This window comes from Amaranthus tricolor, chromosome 10 (assembly GCF_026212465.1).
Source record: "Amaranthus tricolor cultivar Red isolate AtriRed21 chromosome 10, ASM2621246v1, whole genome shotgun sequence".
Lineage (NCBI taxonomy): Eukaryota > Viridiplantae > Streptophyta > Magnoliopsida > Caryophyllales > Amaranthaceae > Amaranthus > Amaranthus tricolor.
Window position 1 is genome coordinate 11319017 of NC_080056.1, and position 21886 is coordinate 11340902.

The 21886-nt window shown below is 35.6% G+C and overlaps 2 protein-coding genes across 4 annotated transcripts; both read left to right on the forward strand.

Moving 5' to 3' along the window:
* Positions 1 to 5849: 5849 nt before the first annotated feature.
* Positions 5850 to 16494, forward strand: LOC130824834 (protein yippee-like At4g27740). Its single transcript, XM_057689853.1, has 3 exons — positions 5850 to 5942; positions 13079 to 13336; positions 16441 to 16494. Exons 1-3 carry the CDS (start codon positions 5850 to 5852, stop codon positions 16492 to 16494), a joined length of 405 nt encoding a protein of 134 aa, XP_057545836.1.
* Positions 16047 to 18086, forward strand: LOC130826177 (protein yippee-like At4g27745). Of its 3 annotated transcripts, none has more exons than XM_057691741.1 (3): positions 16047 to 16313; positions 16441 to 16586; positions 17450 to 18086. In XM_057691741.1, exons 2-3 carry the CDS (start codon positions 16494 to 16496, stop codon positions 17675 to 17677), a joined length of 321 nt encoding a protein of 106 aa, XP_057547724.1. In that variant the 5' UTR covers positions 16047 to 16313; positions 16441 to 16493; the 3' UTR covers positions 17678 to 18086. The 3 variants fall into 3 exon arrangements, with proteins under 3 accessions (XP_057547724.1, XP_057547723.1, XP_057547722.1); XM_057691740.1 differs by having other exon boundaries at positions 16047 to 16235; XM_057691739.1 differs by having other exon boundaries at positions 16047 to 16205.
* The last annotated feature ends 3800 nt before the right edge of the window (positions 18087 to 21886 follow it).

The following is a 21886-nucleotide window of genomic DNA, read 5'->3' on the forward strand; positions in this document are numbered from 1 at the left end:
TACAGTTGAATGTTTTACAAAAATCAAGTTACAAAGGTACAAGATTATACATCTTCCAAAAATGCCTCGACGTCTTCACCCGGCGGCAGAGGAGATTCGATCCTTCCCTCTTCAAGACTGGGGGTGAAGCTGACATAATCTTCAACGTTGAACGGCTCCACCCCGATCTCAGACAACTCCCGGGACAAGCCCTGGAGGATCCGGCCTTCGTCAATAATAAGGTTCGATAGATCAAGGCACAAAACCTCCAGGTTGGAGAGCGTCAAGTTTTCCGGGACATCTGACGCCGGAGGAGAAGAGAGAGCCAGCTGGTCCAAGTCGAGACATAAAGCCTCCCTCTCAGCCTCAGCATCTATCCTTTCGGACCAGGTTCTCTTTTCTTCCGCGTCCCAGACAGTGTCGACCAGTACCGCCGACTCCCCGTCCAAGACAGGAGCAAGGTTGGACAAAGCTTCATTCCCCTTCTGATCAGCAGTTTGCTGAAGGGAAGTAAAATCCATGCCCAACTCTGCGGCAGCCAAACGATACTTTTCGTCACTAATCATGGTTCCGGCCTTCACCATCTCCGCCGTCAGATCTCCAAGAAACTTCGACGCTTCCGGCTCATCCGAAAGAAGCCAGTCTCGAGCTATCCGGGCCTTCCTGGTTAGGCACAGTTTATATACCTTAGCCGCGGATAGAATCATCTTGAAGTGGGAAGAATCGGTCGACACTTGCTGCATAAGTTGTTGGTTCTGATGAACGAGCTTGGCATGAGTATCCATCAGCAAGCCGACTTCATGGCCGATGCTCGCAGACCTGGTGGAAGCAGCATCCAAGTTCTCGACGATCTGATCCAGCTGCTTCCTCGCCCTCTCCCGCCATTGTTCAGTTCTGACCAAGCGCTCTTTCAGCTCAGAACACTTGGCCAGTTTCTCTTTTAGGCTCGGCAGGTCCTCCCGCAGTTTTGATAATTCCTCATTCAGCTCTTCACAGCGGGAGGTAAGGGCGGCCATGGTTTCCTGGTCCGCGGCACTTTGACGGTTGGCGTCGAGCTCAAAGGCCAACCGTATGAACGCCTGCAAAGGAACGACTATTAAAGAAATCCGAAAGCAACAAGTAATCGTACTACTAAGCTTAAAAAGTCATTACCTCCGCCGCCGAAGCTTGTGCCTGACGCACCCTATCACGAGGGGCATAGATTCTAGAAGGTCGACGTCTACTTTGCTGATTAAGTTGGACGTCGCCCTGTTAAAGCGAACAACTAAGCCCTTATGCCCCAACTCCGGAAATGGTGTTTCGTGTCGAAAAGGGGAAACCTCCCGACGACGATAAACCTCAGCATACTGTGATGAGGGAGCCGCGGAAGATTCCCCCATTTTCTCCTTCCCCTTGTTTGAAGATGGTCGTGGAGAGTCCAGAAGGGGCGATGCCTCCTCTTCAATCGACCTTATTTGGAGGGGCACGGCCGTAGGGATCGTGCCCACGGAGGGCCTCTTGGCCGACTTCTCCTTGTGGGAAGAAGAATCCCGCTTCCTCTTCTTCTTCCCACTCTTTTTTGTTACCCCCCTCGTCTGAGGAAGAATCACCCTCTCAGATTCATCGGGGATATGAACATGTTTTCTCTCCTCAAGGAGTCGGAGAGCCTCTTGCTCCGAGGGCACGTCCTCCAGACCCTTCTCCACAGTTGCCGAGTCCTACAAAAGAAAAAGTTAGGAAGAATCAACAAAAATCTTTTTCAACGAAGAACTTTGTATAAAGATATACCTTCGGAGGAAGGGGAAGAGGCTTATCCTCGGGCCGCTGGATGGCCCCTGAAGCAAGTCTTAAGACGCTAAATTTCTTCATCAGCTCCGGACTCTTGGCTCGAAGATTTCTCTTGGCTATCCCTGTAAAACCATGAGTTAGAAACAGTCAAACGTGCTATAGAAAAGAAAAGGAAGAAACCCGGCAACTCTTACTCCGATCGATAGCCAAGCTGATGCCGAAGGCTGAGAGGAGGTTCTCATTCTCCAACTCAGGACGACCAGGTATCCAATTAAGTTGGACGTTCATTGGTTTCCTTCCCAATTGAACGTCCATCTTTGCATATTCAATGATCACCGCATCACTAAAGGAACATTGCGGGATCCCATTATTAAAACCCGAGAGATTGGGTTTGATGTCAAAAGAGGTCTTGATATTCCATCCCTCTGAGTTATATAAATACGCGAATTTCGTCCTATACCCCTTCTGGTTATCGGGGAGGTCTTGGACTATCTTCAGTCCTCGACGGTGGGTAAAAGTAATCCAGCCACAGCCGTATGATTGGGAATTACATAGGCGGGCTCTGAATATATATCTAAAGGCTGTGAGTGTTGGTGGCACGGCCAAAACTTTACATAAGATCAAAAAGGCCACCATACAACCCCAGGCGTTTGGGTATAATTCGGGCACTGAAACGTTCAAAAACTCTAACACCTCTCTAAAAAACGGGTGAAGAGGAAATCTAAGCCCTAATTCAAAAGAAGGAAAGTATACGGCTATACAATGAGGGGGAGGAAACCTAACGGTGTCATAATTCCCCGGGGTAATAATGTTTATGTTATCTTTTAAACCCCATTTTTGAGAGATGGCCTCCCGACGGTTGTCTAAATCTCTCTTGGTCTGTAAATCAATGAAGTAATTTAGAGGCCCGCCGTTTGGAATGTAGAATGGAGGAGGAACTGGCGCTGCACTCTCTCTTCCAGAAGACTCGGCTGATCCTTCAAGGTTTTCCATATCTACATACAATAACCCTTCTAGGTCAGGATTTATTCGCGGCAAGTAATTTGGAAAGAAAGCAATGCTCACTTCCCAAGGAGCAGTTTTCATAATCTCCGGAGGGTATATAGGGGATACGGACGACTCATCCCCAGCTTTTATTGGTTCATAATGGGGGGTAATTCTCACCGAACTACTTTCATCCGAGTCATTCATGGGTAACCCCTTTTTATTAAGACGCCTACGTACTATCAAAGGAGTTTCCGACAAGTTAGTAGGGTTGGTGTCTGAGTTAGCTATACTCTCTTGAATAGTCGCGACATCCATGTTAATAATAAAGTAAAAGTCGAAATTTGTAAAGAATGGAGATTAAATTCATGAACAAATTCAAAGTTCTAGGCTAACATTCATGAACAGATTGAAGATATTCAATAAATTCAAGAACAGTTTGAAGAATAACTTGAAGAAATTCGAATATCTGGGAAAAGTTTGAATACCTTAAGAAGTAATTTGAAGATTTGTCAGAAACTTGATGAAGATCTGTCAGAAACCTTGAAGATCTTCAAAGGATTTGTCAGAAGTTTGAAGAAGGGATGAAGATTGTCAGAGCGTCTCTCTCTATTTTCTCTTTCTTGCAATTTGAAGATTTGAGAAAGTTAATGAAGATTAGGTGAGATGGAACTATTCCAACTACCCTATTTATTGCAGCAATAAATGCTTCACTTGGGGCTTGAACATTCGAAAGAAAAAGTGGAATTCCAAATGAAAGCTGGGAAGTCGATAAGTCGGACTCTCAATGAGGGGAAGCCATCAGATTTTTTCTTAAGTGTTTAATAATGACCGTGAAGTCTATTAGTCGGACCCCAGTTGAAAGGGTAATTTTGCAAAATTTTTCTAAGTGTTAAATCCTTGAATATAGCCGGGAGGTCGAAAAGTCGGACCCCCAATTAGAAAGCAATGTCACAAATTTGTTCAAGTATCAAACCATCCAACCGGTAGGTCGATAAGTCGGACCCCCAGGAAAGGGTAGAATATCGATAATTATTCTAAGTCCTTCAGACTGTGTCCGTAGGGTCAATAAGTCGGACCCTAAACTGAATCTCCAGAGAGGAAAATTATTTTAAGAAGATTACACATTCAGCCGTCCGACTTATGGACACGATGGATGAAATGTGATGGAAGGAAACATGAAAATATCTTAAGGGCGAAGGATTTCCGTATGGTCGATAAGTCGGACCCCCATATGACCCTGGTCCAAGTGAAAAATTCTAAGTATAGAACCTCTCCTGTGTGTCCGTGGGATCGAAGATACGAGTTATGGGGCTCATTCCGTACTGTGCTGGAATAAAGGGGGCTGTTTTGACGAAGTCCTGAACATCTTTCCACAATTACCAGGAATATCCGTGCGGTCGATAAGTCGGACCCCCAGGTGGTCCTTCTCCTTCTCAAAATATTCTAAGTATCAAAGAGGGATTCTCGTGCTGAACTGGCGAGTGAAGACGTGAACTATTAGTTCGCGGCATAGTTCAAACAGGTAGAAATGTCTTGGTGAGAATACCATGCCGCGTCATTGCTTGGGTTTTGACTCATAAATATTCCTGGTGTAACGCGCCATCAGTTCAAAACAAACAGATGATCTCATCCGTACGGTAGATAAGTCGGACCCTCCTATGGTGCTATTTTGTTAAAAATATTCTAAGTATTTGAGTATTTCCGTGATATCAACAAAGCAGGAGCTTGGATCGGGACTCCAATCATCCTACGGCATGATACAAGCCGCGGTCTCTTGTTCATAATATGATGGGGTGTCCGGAAGACTCATTGTGTTGACCGCTAAGTCGATAAGTCGGACCCCCTTGGGGGTCAAGACTCGAAGATTTTCCAAGTATGCAGCTCGTCCGTGGGATCGATAAGTCGGACCCCCCTGTTGGCCAAGATGTGAAAAATATTCTAAGTATGAAACTTGTTGTATGTGATGTCACGGAACGCACTGAAGGGGAGGACGCGGATCCGCGCCCTCTCTATGATTCTGCTGCTGCCTTAAATAAATGACCGGGGCTATTCCACGTCATACTTTAAGCCGCGGCCTTGTTTGTCTCTTTGACTCGGATTCGTTGCGTTTTTTATATGGCTAATTTGAAAAGGCCATATCTTTTTCGTTACAACTCGGAATTTGGCATATGAACAGTCGATTCGAAGCTTGCGAGCTCAACTTTCATGATCCATCAGAAAATTCGCCAGATTGGGTATGTGTTCATCCTCATGGGGCTTTTGAATGTTCTTTATGATCGTATCCCTTCACCAAATCAACTACAATGGGCGCGTATTTTTCCGCATAAAGGAAGATATTTTAGGTCGTGGGGACTCTCCCCTCACATCACCCTTCATGCGTGGGGCTAAATGTCATGGTACTGTTTTTGTTTTTAATTAATTTATTTATTTAATAATTAGCATCATATCCCTAAAATACCCTTTGACCTTTCGGGATTTGACTTTGACTTTTAGTCAATAGGCTTTCTGCTGGGCTTCTCTTCTTCTTTGGAAGGCCCACGGGTTTTTACCTCCAGAATACCTAACTTCTCTGCCATCCCTCTTCTGTGGCTATCCTCCTTTTAAGGAGAATAACTACCCATCACCTTCCACTCTTTCTTCATGCTTGGCTCTCCTTGCTTCAGGCTTGGTAACTGCCCATTACTCCCATTATAATCCACCTCTTCCCTGAAACAACTTCCCTTCTTCACCACTATAAATAGGGGCTACCATCAAAAAGGGAAGATCATCTGAAATAGCTTCAAAAGTATTCTTGCTTACATTATTCTCCTAGCCTTCCCAAATTCTAACACAAGCCTTAGCAATCTCAATCACGCTCTTGCATTCGTTCTTTAATCAGTCCTTCATTAATTTCCGATCTACGTTCTAACTTGAGCGTCGGAGGGGTTTTCCGGGATATCACCCCCCGGGCAAGGCTAACGTGTTGTTTCACAGGAATATAAGTCGCTTCTCCTCACAAGTCGTTTCCCTTGATCCTACTGCCATCAACTTCCAGGTATTTTAAGTATCTTTTGCACTTCCTCGTTTCTTCACCGAAACAACTTTAATCAATATTTGATTCGATTGAGCAAGTTTTAATGGCTAACTTGGCTGATCATCGTGTTTATAGTTGCAATAATTGCTGGAATCCTATTGCCTTCAAGGATGATATTCTTTCCAAATCTTTCATAGTGAGTTGTTTTCAACCCCTTGAGTTTTCTTATTTTATATTGAAGGTTGAAGAATTTGATCATAAAGGCTTGAGTTTATTACTAGAGAGGATAATGTATATATAAATAATTACAAGGAGGGTTTGTTATATTATCCTAAACAAACCAAATTAAGAAAACAAGAATTAATTATTTAATAGGTTTTACATCTCCCTCAAAATGGGCTTGTGAGGAAGAAGACCAATTTTGTTAACGAACTTCTGAAATAACACCCAAGGAAGTGGCTTAGTTAACAAGTTAGCCACTTGATCATGGGTGGAGATAAAAGAAACTCGTAGAGAACCAGATTGCACATTTTCTCGAACAAAATGATAGTCTAGACCCAAATGCTTCATCTTAGAATGGAAGACGGGGTTAGCAGTAACATATGTTGCACCCAAATTATCACAATATATAACTGGTTTAGGGGAGAGTTGTAGACAGATTTCAATAAACAAATTTTTTAACCAAAGTAGTTCAGCAGTGGTGGAAGCGACCGCGTGATATTCGGCCTCCGTAGACGAGCCGAGTGCGTTGTTTGCTAGAGGACCATGAAATAGGATTAGAGTCAAGGTACACAATATAAGCTGAGGTAGAGATATAGTCATCTTTGTCTCGAGCCCAATCTGCACCCGAAAAAGCATGAAGAGAAAGAGGAGTATTATTGTGAAGAATCAAGCCATAGTCAATGGTGCCCACAAGATACCGAAGAATTCGTTTCAAAGCATGCCAATGATCATCAGTAGGAGATTGCATATACTGTGCTAATTTGTTCATAGCAAAAGCCACATCTGGACGTGGAATGCTAAGATATTGTAGATTGCCGATGAGGGTAGGATACTCAGTGGGATTGGAGTACGGAGAACCGGCTTTGGTCAGAGGAGGATCAACTGCAAGTGGTGTGACAGCAGGCTTGGCATGGACCATTTTGCTTTTAACAAGGAGATCAAGAATGTACTGCCGTTGATTGAGAACAAGTCCTTAGGAAGTGTGTTGAACCGCAACGCCAAGGAAGTAAGATAGAAGACCAAGATCTTTTAATGAAAATCAAGCAGATAGCCTGGTGATAAACTTTTCAAGAACAGTATCATCATTAGCCGTAACAACTATGTCATCAACATAAACCAAGACATAAATGCATAAATCATTATGTAGATAAATGAAAAAAGAAGAATCACAAATGGAATTCTTGAATCCTATAGAGAGGAGAAAAGAACTCAATTGTTTGAACCATGCTCGGAGAGCCTATTTAAGCCCATAAAGCGCCTTTTTTAATTTGCACACATAATGCGGGTTAGTAACATCAATATATCCAGGAGGCCGAGTAACATAAACATTATCATCTAAACAGCCTTGAAGAAATGCATTATTGATATCTAGTTGCCTTAATTTCCATCCCTTAACAGTAGCAAGAGTTAAGACAACACGAATGGTCGCAGGCTTTATAACAGGACTATAGGTCTCACGAAAATCAATCCCTTCTCGTTGATTAAAACCACGAGCAACAAGACGGGCTTTATGTTGAACAATATGACCCTTACAATCACGTTTTAGTCGGACCACCCACTTTGTACTATTAACATTCTCAGCATAACATGGTGGAACTAAATCCCAAGTATTATTTTTTAGCAAAGCATTAAACTCAGAATCCATAGCATGGCACCACTTAAGGTCTTTAAGGGCTTGAGTCACAGTCTTGGGTTCAGTCTCTAAAGAAGTTAATTGAGCCATAAGATTCAATTTATTTATAGGTTTGTGAATGTTATCTTTTAGGCGAGTGATCATTTGGTGTGATGGTCGTGGTGAAGAAGAAGATAAAGATGATGAAGTAGAATTGTGAGACAAATCAGAAGGAGGTGAAGATGAAGTGATAGGTAAATTTGAAGATGAATCAGAAAGCTGAGTAGGGAGAGTAGAGGAGGGAGGCGAAGACGAGAGAATCATGATATCCATAGGACACCATATATCAGCTGAGGGAAGAGAAGAAGTGTGTGTGCCTGGGTACTAAAGGGAAAAATATTCTTAATGAACCTAACATGTCGTGAAACATATATTTTATTCATTTTAGGATCTAAACAATAGTACGCACTTTGTGATGAAGAATAGCCAACAAAAACACAAGCAATCGACTTTGGTTCTAATTTGTGACTAGTGTATGGCCGAAGCCAAGTAAAACATAAACAACCAAAAGACTTTAGTTTGGTGTAATTAGGCTGTGTAGAGAACTTAGAGAACAGGGATATATTATTCAAGACAGGAGTAGGCATGCGATTGATGAGATAAACAGCTGTAGAAAAAGCAAGAGACCAATAAAGAATAGGCATGAAAGCATGGTGTAGAAGAGAAAGACCAGTCTCAACAATGTGACGATGATGTCTCTCAAAACATCCATTATGTTGTGGTGTGTTAGGAGGAGTAGTGAGCCAAGTAATGCCATCTAAAGCAAGAATGTTTTTTAAGGCTAGATACTCAGTACCATTATTAGAATATAGATGATGTATAGACAAACCAAAATGTTTCTCAACTAAAGCCTTAAAGCAAATAAAACAGCCTTGGTGTCACATTTTCGTCGTATAGGATAAAACCAAATGTACTTAGTAAAGTGATCAACAAATATCAAATAGTATTTATGTCCATTAAACGACAAAACAGGAGAAGTCCATAAGTCTGTGTATATATATTCTAGAGGTGCAGTTGATAAAATAGTAGAAGTCGCAAAAGACAATTTATGCATTTTATTCACATTACACGAAATACATGTACATGCTTGGTCCTTAGAAATAGAAATATCAATAGTAGAGCACAATTGTTTTAAAAACGAATGAAGGATGTCCAAATCTATGATGCAAAACATGAAATGGAAGATGAGCATGAGTGGTATAAGCAACCGGAGATGATGATAAAACTTCATAAATTCCTTGTTTAATTGGGCATCGAAGTAGAATCTTCCCCGAGAGTATATCCTTCACACAAAAACAATTAGATGAGAATTGAACAACAACATTATCATCTTTACAAAATTGAGAAATAGGAATTATATTACGAGAAATAGAAGGAGCATGTAAAACATTTTGTAATGAAAGAGATTTAGATGCGACATTGAGTTTAGTAAAACCTGTATGAGCAATACTAATACTCTTACCATCACCCACAATTAACTCTTCGGTGCCATCAAAGGGAGTGTGTAAAGAAAGATTAGCAAGATCATTGGTGACATGATGAGATGCGCCGCTATCGAGTAACCACGTATTAGAATCATGAGTAGGAGCAAGAGGACTCATCTTGGTAGCAAGGACTTGCGGTGTGTTAGAAAAACGCCGAGTTTCGGGTTTTGTAATAGTTGAAGGAGGATGAGCGGAAGGAAATTGTTGAGTAAAAGAAGCACATTGAGACAACACATGTCCACGTTCCCCACACCATTGACATTTGCCCAAGAAAGGTTTGGATGGACCCGAATTTGAGGATGAGCGATACGGGACAACAGCTGAAAATTGAGAAAAACGAGGTTGTTAATTCTGTGTAGGCTGAAAATTTCTGGGCCGTGGCTGGGACTTATGTGGGCCCAAAACAGAAGCATGGACTGATGTGGGCCGTGGCTGGAAAGTAGAAGCAGTTGGAAATGGAGCAAAACTTTGGCTGGAATGTTCGCCCATTTGCATAGTAAAGGCCGTGGCCGGAATGGTAGGTAGGCATGATGATTCTGATTTTTGAAGAGCAATTTCTTTATTGATTAATTTTTCATGTAATTCTTCAAAACTAATGGAAGAATCACGACTATTGATTTGCTCAATAAACAAATCATATGAAGAATCTAACCCATCAAGAACGCGATCAATAAGATCTTCATGATCAAGAGACTTACCCATAGAGGCTAAGTCATCGACAAGAGATTTGATCGAGTGCATATACTCGGTTATGGATAAGAACCTTATAAGATGGCTTTGAGTTGATCTTTCTTTTGTTTAATATGACCCCAACTAATCTTGTTAAATGTGTCCGCCAATTTATCCCATAATTCTTTGGATGTTGTAGAATGGAAAATGAGAGAAATAAGATTCGGGGAGAGAGTACCAACAAGAGCACCGAAAATTAATTGATCTTGACAAAACCAAGAGGAGAACGCCGGGTTTGTCTTGTCGACATTGTTGACGGAAATGACAGCAGCGCTCATTAAGAATGTTCTTTGATTTGAAGCTTCCAATCTAGATAATTTTTGGAATGTAATTTGATGATATTGGAGGTAGAGAGAGTCACAAATGGTTAATTGGGAAGAGTGTTTAGAGAGGAGGATGCGGTAGCCATGGAAACCGAAAGGGGCGCGGGTTAAAGGATCGAAATCTGACATGTAGAAGGTTGAAGAATTTGATCATAAAGGCTTGAGTTTATTACTAGAGAGGATAATGTATATATATTCAATTACAAGGAGGGTTTGTTATATTATCCTAAATAAACCAAATCAAGAAAACAAGAATTAATTATTTAATTGGTTTTACATTTTAGTTTAGGTGTGTTTTTATTAGATGCGTTCATTGGGTTATTAGGTCGATTCGAGTCAGATGTTTCATAATCGAGCCTTGTGTCATGTTTTTTTTACATAATTGTAATATTTATTTTTGAAGTTAGATCGAATTGCGTTCAGTTACAAGCTCGGTTAAACGTCAAGTTGTCAAATCTATTTTGAACCCTTCTAATTTTTATGATATTGATTTTGATTTGATGCAATTTAAGTAAATTGATATTCATCACGTAAAAAATATATTTGGTAAATGACTTCTAAATTTTTTTTGAATTTTGACTTTTAGTTATTGGCTAGTCAAATAGAAAAGAAAATTTATAGATAGCATTGAAATTAGTGGAGAGACTTTTAAGATAAAATCAAAAAGTTGTGTAATGTTTTAAATTGAGTTTTGATTTTTTTTTTCACCATTTATTTTTCTAATAAATAGCTTTAGCTAATAGTCCTATTTTCCGACATATATTTTATATCTTTAATTAAGCAATTTTTTCAAAGATAAGTTAGTTTTTAAAAATTCTTGGCGACAGAAGGTTGAGCAAAATGTCTCATCTATACATCAATCATAATAATTACGCAAATTCTTATTCGAGCCCGTCTTTATAATGCGTCTTAAATGGCCGGTCCATTATTAATAAAAAAACAACTATCAGATAAATGCGCGCTGTGTAATCTTGTTTGAAGTTGGTGTTATAACCTATTAAAGTTGGTATTATAACCTATTAGAGTTTGATATTATAATCTATTAAAGTTGGTATCTCCAAAAAGGTTATAATACCAACTTTAATAAATAATAACACCAACTTCAAATACCAATTTTAATAGATTATAATACAAACTTTAATAGGTTATAATACCAACTTCAATAGGTTATAACACCAACTCCAAATAGGGTCAAATGCGCGTGTCAGTTTTTAGATGTTTCTCTTTATTTTTAATTGTTGGGCTTGGGCCTGAAAAGCCGTCTCTTCTAAAGACGGTCTCTCAAGAAAAGCGCTGTAATTATTAAGGTAACACTTTATATTTTCTTTGTTTTTTAATTAAATTGAGACAAGACTTAATTCCGAAAAATGATAAATAGAAAGTCTCCGACAAATCCGCTTCATAAACTATTGCCATCATATACTGATTGTAGTTTTTGGCCAATAATTATGTACCATTGCCATTGCCATTGCCATTGCCATTTAATAATTATTGAAAACCCGGGTGAGGAAAAGTATCCCATCGGATACGATTTTTGAAACATGATAATTTAAATCATATATCTGGTTTTTAAAATCGCATTCGGAATTAGATCGAAATATTGGCAAGTTTTCCAATTTTTTTATATATATATTTTTAATAAATGTTTTTTTAGGTTGTTTAATTTACTAATATGTACAATTTTCAATTTAACTAAGTTACATAACTAATTCAAAATTGTTAATTAATTTAAAATTTTAAAAATCAAACCATTTTCCCAAAATGATTTATTTTTAAAGATCAAACAATAAACTTGATTAAAAAAAAGTAAAGTGAGCTTAAATATTTATGTGTAAAAAGCGTAATTTTTTTAAAAAACCAAAAAATAGTATACGAATTTTAAAATACGATATCCGATATTCGATCCGGATTAAGTCGGATATCCGAATTCAGAATAAGATTGGAACTTGATCATGTTCTTCACTATAAAAAAAAACCGAATATCCTAATTTTCGAATCCAGATCGATTCGGTATCTGATTTTATACCCCCTAATCATTAGTAATACTCTAGTTACTAGTCTACTAGCTCATAAAATTTTCGTATTCAAATAGTATAGAAGATAAGAAATCACTAATATTTAAACAAGAATTAAAGTCTAGTTAAAAGAGTCATAGTCATAGTCATCATTAACTCAATATGTCGCATAAGTGAGGATTCAAGAAAGGATAGTGGACAGATCATACTCATAATCAATAATCAATAAATAATCATCATCAATCAATCAATCATCAATAAAATAAAATATACTAATGAAGAAACGACTTGAGACGCGTGTCATACTATAATTAAAAATTTTCCCGCCTTTTTCTGTTATTGGCAGGGAAATTTTTGATATTTGACTTGATATTTAGGGAAACAATTAACTCATTAAAACATGTAATATTTGTTAATTGACTATAACTATATGTGATAATCTATTGAAATACTATATTTCCTTATATAAAAAAAAAATACATGTAAATCTCTATTTTAACTTAGATAATAAATCATTTTCACATATTGAATAAGCTAACTAATTTGGCTATTTTTTCAACTAAATCCTCCCTCCTATCTATCATAGTTGAATACTTTTTAAATTTTATTTGTCTTAGTTATCAATAATTACTATGAGTATATGTTTTAATATCATCATAAAAAGTACAAAGATTTAATAATTAAATTGAAGTTGTAAATTAATTGATTTTATACAATAATATCATTATTCATATCAGTAAATATTTATAGCATCCATGTTTACGTGAGAATCTATCTAGTTACACTAAGAAAAAGGAAAAGGAGAAATATACTCCCTCATTTTATCCCAAAATTAAAATTGAAAATTAATTGATAAATTGTAAATAATTAATTTTTAAAAATGATAGGCATCATCTGGACAAGCATACATGTTTCGTAACGCAACTAATTTGAAGATTGGAGATAAATTTGAGAAGCAACTCCTGATAGGGCACTTTACAATAGCAGGTATATATTATGGTAAATCTGGACAAGTCTTGGGTTGGAAATATATTCGAGCACATGACCAAAGACAAGCATACAAGGAAGGAAACTATATTACAATAATAATAATAATAATAATAATGTATTACAAATATGTGTTACAAGATAAATCTACACTATTTGTAATCCTTTGTATATGGCTTTGAACTCTTGTTGAATCACCAAGGAGACGATGAAGATATGGTTGCGACAATCAAAGAAGTCGCTCGGAAACTTGATATGAGTAGAAGGCGTTCATGTACTTTCTTATTGTGATATTTCTCCCACAAAGGTGCTTGGGATAATAAATGAAATTCACAATGAGATACAATCTACACAACAAAATCTTAGCACAAGGAAATTGCAATAGTAAATACAAGTGTTGTGGTGAATTAAGAACTTTGATGATATTGAAAGTTAATTACTCTCTCAATATTATCTCATGAAAGGAAGAACAAGAATGAGAGTATTCTTGAGGGAGAAATAAGAAATGATATGGAGATGGGATGGAATGTCCCTAGGCATGCAACCTCTATTTATAGAGTTATGCATGAAACAATACCTCCTTTTGAAATAAAAGTGCTTCACCAAACAAAGCTTTTTCACCAAGTAAAGCTTATGAAACAAATCAATGTTTCACCAAGCAAAGCTTATGAAACAAAGCAATGTTTCACCAAGCAAAGCTTATGAAACAAAGTAATGTTTCACCAAGTTCTTTGAGGCATTTAAATTGGACTTATAATATATTTATTTAAGTCCCACTACTATACTAAGTATGTAGTATATACAAATTTAGGTTTATATATTCTAAATGTTCAACAAACTACATACTTGAGCTTGCTAAGATCGCAATATTAAAATAAATTACATTTATTATACTACTATTTTCCTCCTATTTTCTTAGGAAGAGTAACAAATTTATTTAATATTCAATCCACCATTTGTACTAATATTTAAGTTATTACATAATTTTATGTAACTATAATGGAAAATTAGTTACCCAAAGATCATATTCTCGGTGCTCCTACCTCCTCTTTACCCACCATATGCCTAAGTTTTATCTAAATTTATTCTATATATAGTCTGATTATTATCCATGTTTCGTATTTTGGTTATCAAAAATAAATACTTTAACTATTTAAACATTTACTCTCACTATAAAAGGATTTTTTTAAACTATTTAAATGATGTGGTTAAGAGCTTTTATAGGAAATATAAATGTTCTCTGACAACAAATACCATTCATGTGAGAAATTTATTTCCCCAAAAGAAAATCGTATGAAGCTCATAAAAATTTATTAGAGGGAAAAATAATTTGGATCCTGATCTGGCTTCAACTCATAAGTTAGAGCTAATTTTTGTTATGTGTGGATATATGTCTGAGGGAAAAACAATTCAAATTCCTAATTTATCCTTCAACTCAAAAGTTGAGGCTAAAATATTCTAAGTATAAAGATTTGATCGATGGAAAAGAATTCGGACCCCAATTTGGCCCTCAACTCCATAGTTAGGGCTTAAATATTCTAAGCATGGAGATTTGTCCAAGGGAAAAATTATTCAGACCCTAATTTGGCCCTCAACTCCAAAATTAGGGCTAAAATATATTAAGTATGGAGATTTGTCCGAGAGAAAAATGATTTAGACCCTGATTTCGCCCTCAACTCTAAAACTGGCGCTAAACTATTACAAAAGTATAAAAACTTGTCAGGAAAAAAAATAAAGCAGACCCTAATTTGGGTCTCGACTCCAAAATTAGGGCTAGAATATTTTCAGTATGGAAATTTTTTCAAAAAGAAAAATATAAATCAGACCCTTAATACACCCCTAACTCTTGAAACTTGATTCTTAAATAAACATAAAAAACAAAAAATTTGGTTGAAATGTCTAACACATAATCGTGGTTCTGAGACAATGAGTCGGCATTATATGTAGTTCGAAGCATGTTTTAGTCTCCTAATAACTAATGAAGACCGATACAGTGATTTGGCAATTAAAGCATGTTTTAGTCACTCCAGTTTTACAAGTTTCATAAAAAATAAGTCTTATTTTTATTTTTACGTCTTATTAAATTTAAATTATTTTTATTTTTGACAATAAAATAGTCTCTTTATTCACATTCATAAATATAATTTTTAGTTTTATCCCATCCATATATTTACACTTATATATTATTTAGAGTATCATTTTTACTTTTTTCATGATTTTCACTCTACTTCTACGTACTACATACTCTTTCTTTTGGAATATGGAGGGTGGTGAATAATGAAGAAAAGAAAGTGAATATTAGTAATGATTTTGTTTGATTATGAGAGTAATAGCCATAATTTATAATTTTTCCCTATCATATTACTTGCTACATTATGCACTATTTATTTATTATTTTTAATTTGTAATTAGTTTTTAAATCAATAAGTTAAACATAGTCACATAGGATCTTGTTTGATTCGTCTCAATATAAAGATTATTAATATCAAATTTTTATAATTTTTTATTATTCATAAGTTGAGATAATAAGAAAATAATTAATACATTGGACTACGTGAAAAGTCAAATAATGCAAGTATTTTAGAATGGAGAAAGTATAATACTTCATCCGTTCTGAAATACTCGCTATATATCGTTCCAGCTTATTTTACATATTATGGTTAATGTGTAAGAAAAAATATAGTCAAGTGAGATCTTGTTTGAATTGTCTAATCGCATACTTTCATAATATTAAGTTTTTTTATAATTTTTAGATATATATAATTTGATAAAATAAATAATTAAAATAATATATTAAATTACGTAAAAAATAAAATGTAATAAGTATAATGAAATGGAGAATCTTAAAAACTAGAAGTAAGATATGATGTTTTCTTTGACCACTCTATAGTGAGAAATTGAGTACATGATTTTCAGCAAAAATCAACTAAAGCCTACTTTTGTACGCTAAGAGTGTTTTCGAATTTCTTGTCATTGGTTGCGATTAATTTGGTTCATCGCCGTCATCATCATCATCTTTCTTTTCGAGTAAAATAATCCCAAAACTTTTCCCTCTAAGTTACGAATTTTTGTTTGTGATCATAACATCATAAAGCTTCAATCTTTCTTAATTATTTGTGATCTTTCAATGCCGTAGTACTGAATTTTGATCATTTTTAATTTTTTTCTTTATATCCTTCTTTCATACTACTTGATTCCTCAATTGGGTTTTACTTGTTACTTCTGTTACTTAATTGATTGTTTGAACTTTTTTTGATTGTAGGACTGGAATTGGAATTGCTTTTTAGGGCTTAATCAAATACTGGGAATAGATTGATGGCTGAATTTGGCGGTCCCAGGGTGTATAGCTGCTATAATTGCCGAAATCAAGTTTGTCTTCATGATGATATTATCTCCAAAGCTTTTCAGGTAAATACCCCAATCTTTCCTTAGCTTATTTGAATTCAATGTTCTTTATAAGTTTTCATTTCACATTCTAATCCAAGGTTTTGATTGATTATTTGATTGAGTTTCTTTATTTAGTAAGGCAATTCATTTTCTACTTGAGCAGTTTAACAAATTGGCAATTGGGTTTTAGGGTTTTTGTTTGATTATTTGATTCAGTTTCTATATTTAGTAAGGCTATTCATTTAGTACTCGAGGAAATTAACAAATTGCCAATTGGGTTCTTGGTTTTTTTGTTTGATTATTTGATTGAGGCTATTCAAAAAGTACTTAGGTCGAGGATTTAACACATTGCCAATTGGAATTTCGGGTTTTTGTTTCATTATTTGATTGAGTTTTAGTATTGTTAAGGAACCAACTCAACCAAAAGCTTAAGCTGATGGTTAAAGCCCCAAAATATGTTATAAACTCTAACACGCCACCTCATGAGAGATCTTTGGGCTAGAAGCATAGATGCAACACAACCCTCTTCATACTTGGTGCAAAATATTCCACTTGAATTTGAATGGTGGTTGAGTTTCGAACTTTTGACCTTTATGTCACGATGGCTACTGATACCATGTCAAAGAACCAACTCAACCAAAAGCTTAAGTTGATAGTTGAAGCCTCAGAATATGTTATATACTCTAATAGATATTTAGCAAGTCTATTCAGTTATTACTGGAGGAATGAAACAATTTGGCAATTGGGATTTTGGGTTTTTTGTTCTTTGATTGTTTTTTTGGAGGATTTGTTCTAGTTTAAGGTCATGAGTATGCTGTTACACTAAGTCAAAAAGTTATGAATTACCGGTTAGTTTGTCCAACTAAGTGATTGTATGTTGTTAGGGAAGGAACGGCCGAGCATTTTTGTTTTCTCATGCTATGAATATTGAGGTTGGGCCCAAGGAAGATAGGCCCCTCATTACTGGCCTTCACACGGTTGCTGATATCTGTTGTGTCGATTGTCGACAAGTATTGGGGTGGAAATACTTGCGCGCTTATGAATCGTCGCAGAAATATAAAGAAGGAAAGTTCATTTTCGAGAAGTCTAAAATTGTTAAGGAAGATTGGTAGTGAGTAAATAAAGTCTTCCTTGCTTCATTCTCCGCCTCATTCTACTTCCCGGAAGTGTGAAGATAGCAATGTTGTTTATCCTGTATAGAACTTGTTCCGACCCAAGTGTTTATTCTTGTTGTGCAATATGTTGCTCGTTGTGGGTTTTACCTTTATTTATTCTGAAAAAAACTGGATTGTTCTTTGAATATGATTGTCGTTCACCAATTGGTATGATGTTGGATTGAACAGTTTGATAAAATGTTAGAAATAGTTGGCAATTGCCATGGTTAGTGTCTTTAATGGCTATATATACACCCTTCTGCATTTGTTATGTCTGTATCATTGTACTGAAACAGAGGACATTGTACTTAATTGTTTTTCTTTCTTTTTCTTGGTCTTTATTAGCCAACCAAAATATTTTTTCCAAGTTTTGTGATTAGAAGTAGACTTTAGTGACTAAATGTGATTCCTGGGCACGGGGACAATATAATTTCTAAATTCTTGTATGAGACGGTCTCACCGTGACACACGTTTCATACATAGCTAAATAGCCCAATAATTATGATATGTTTGAAAATGAGGATTTCATTAGAAAATATGGATTTGACTCAAATTTTTTGTTTGACAAATAAAAAATTTTCAAATTTGGATTCGAGTTAAATCCATAGATGTTATAAAAATGGTTAAAGTTGAGGGTGTGAGAATGATCACCCAAATCTTGTCATTCTCAAATTCTACATTAATGATTTCATAATTGAAATTTATAATTTGAAATGAAATATTTATTCTCAAATGCAACTTAAAGGAAAAATTACCAAGAATAATCAACATTTTCATGATTTTCCAACAATAATCCCGCCTATTGATTAACCATGAATAATCCCAATTTTAGGAGTATTTGTTTAGAGTAAATTGGGTAATCAGATGACCTGCTAAAATAGGTAATTGCAAAATAATTAGACTAAAATGAATGTAAAATTAGAGAAAAATTTTGAAAATTTACATAAAAAGTTATGAATAATTAAAAATTTTCAGAAATTTTTTCAACTTTTTTTTACATTTTTGTCTACATTTTATTTTAATTTATCTCTTTTTAAAAAAATAATAGGAGTACTTGCTATATTAAGTCCTCTAATTACTGAGTTTACTCTAGGAAAATACCTCTTAAAATTTGGATTATTCATGGTTAATTAATGGGTGGGATTATTATAGGAAAATCATAAAAAATTTGGATTATTCTAGTTAATTTTTCCAAACACAAATTATTAGTATAGATTTCTTGTTTTGAGGTCGTCTCGCCGAGAAACGGTCTTAGTTTCACTAGAGTAACTCAATATAATAAGTTTCTACTTTGGCTATGTCATTCTTATACTTAGTACCCATTTAAGATAATATTTTGACTGTAAATATATGAAAAAAATCAAAAGAATGCAACTAAAAAAATACAGAGGATGTATAAAAGTATATTACAAGATTAGATTACAGCAAAAAGAAGTGTATAAAAAGGGATATGCTGAACTTTAGGCCAATCTTCACCCGTTCGCTTCCAACACCTCTCTTTAAGCTGTTTGGAAAGTTCAACTTGGAAAGCTTAGAAATGCACTTTGGTTTAGCCTCAACATTTTCACACTTATATATCAATAAATTGTTAAGATTGTTAATTTTCCCAAACTCCCTATTTATCATGACAAGCCATTCCATTTTATCCAAATGCATGTTTTTCAATCTTGGAAATCCCTTTCTTTATTCAACTATGTTGTCTTTGATTTGGGCATGTCTTATAATTTCTTTGCTATTCAAAACCCTCCGTCTCCATCCCTTCAATTTGGGCATGTCTTGAAGTAAAAGGCTCTCTAGTGATAAGATCCAAGAAGTATGAGACTCGTCATCACTTGTGCTTTGTTCGATGTACTGAATATTTTCTAGCTTGAGAATACTTTATCTCCGTAGATGAGGAAGCCTTCTGAAAGAGCTTAGACATTTGCACTCCTTAAGACTAGATATCCAAATTTGTACAAGATTCGGAAGCGGACAACGGTGCCCATTTTGTCATTCAACTCGGTATAACCTTCTGTATGTATTCAGATTTTTCAACTGTCGATTGGGTATAAGACCTTCGATTAAAATCTCGTTGTCTTTTATGCTGCCATTGCAGAATTCTAATTTAATGGTCTTAAGCTTTTCTATGTTCTTCAACATAACACACGTATCGTTAACCTTCCATGTAAATTGTTGAGGGAACTCAGATATGCAACATTGTTAACTGCATGATTAGCTTTTAAAAATTGTTTTGCTCACTCAGTGTGAACAGGTCAAGAGTTTGAAGATCTGTTAAGCTTTCCAATCTCGTAGGCATATGACTCAATGCATCGCAATGTTCAATGTAGAGATGTCTCAGATTGATCAATTTATTTGTGTCCTTAGTTATCACCTGAAGTTTGTCACACCACGACAAGTCGAGAGACAACAAATTCAACAACCTTGTGATTGAATTCGGGAGTTTTATTATTGGATTCCTCGACAAGTCCAAATACCACAAGCACACCGGCTCAACCGTAATCCCCAACTTATGTAGATTGTCACAGACAGATAGAGTCTTCAATTTCAATTTACATTGTTTAGGCATTGTGAAAAGGAAGGACTGCAGGTGATTGATTTTGAATAGTGAGGAAGGGATTTCCCAAGATGTTGCAACGTTATACTACCAAACGACACATGTTGAACCCTTTCATCGAATTCCGTTGTAGTTGAGTCTGCCATTTTATTCTTGAATCCTGCAATCGAGAGAACAAGATCATGCATTACATCATGCATCATGAATCGTTTCTTACAGGTCGCCTCATGCAATTTTATAATGAAAAAGCTAATGTTTACCAAACTGAGGATGTATGTTTCACTTCCTCTAAAATTTGGTTTCTATATTGTGGCTCAACATATCCCAAAGAGATCTAGGGACGAATTATTTCATCTTTAACATATTCATATATGAAGAATCAATAAGGGTGGTGGAATACTCTAAAAGGGAGAGAGGTTGAATAGAGTATGACAATTTTTTGCTGATAACAAGTTGGAACCTTAATAAGAAAAGTCAGGAGCTTGAAACTAAAAACAAAAGTTGTTTTGCGGAATAAGTTTGGAACATGTTTTGAGCAATAGATAAAAACAGAATGTAAAGATGCAAGAATGAAGAAAATAGAAATGTATAAAGTTTAGCCCTTTAAAGGATCTAGTCTCTACCTTTGAGCTTTTCCCTAGCTCTTAGGATTTTAGCAAATATTCTATTTATTTTCACTTAGAGTTCTAGATACAAGCCTTAGAAGGTCACACTTATAATCTAAAAACTCCTTGTAGCCACAATGCAACAAAACTAGAAACTCTAATTCTAGTGAACTAAAGATATTTCTTTTTCAATTTTTCTTTTTTACAATGAATCGAATATTATTACAAGACAACCTAAGAAGGTTAACTTAAATGTAGAGCTTGAGAGTAATTCTTGAAGTAGGATTGTTTGAAGACTTGAAAGACTATATCAATGTATGCGCTGGTATTGTGAAGTGTGTTGTTGTTCTTTCATCTTCATTCGTTAGATTAAATACCTATTTGAAGCTTCGAATGCTTAACGGTAACTTGCCTTAACTAAATCAGTCGAGGCCTTGAAAATAGCCACCATATCTTTGTATCTATGGAAATTTTCCTACAAAAATTTGTTGGTATAATAACATACTATATGCCAGTAGGAATATTTAGAATATTACCTTTAAATAAGAACAATTACTCATTTAGAATACTACAATCTGTTTCAGGCAAGTATAAATAAGTATCTCTTTATAGATGACAACTTTGGTAATAAAATCAATTTAAATATCTTGGCATATGTCATGATAATTTACCAAATGAAATAGATAGAGATCATACCTTGAGATGTTTTATTGTACCTGTTGGGATGGAATGAACAAGACACAAATATGTTTGCCAAAATATAACAAACGGCTAAATTTGAACTTCTTATTCTACGTAAACATGTAAACCGCAACTAGATAATAGCATATACTAAATAACTAAATATATAATATTGTCTTCCATCATAACATATAAAACGATGGATGAATCAAGGGGTCAAGTCAACAATATCTTTTGGAAATAAGGAGCAATACGCTACACAAAGCTTGAGCCTCGAATATAGTTGATTATTACTAAGTTTCAGTGTCTACACAATATCACAACCAT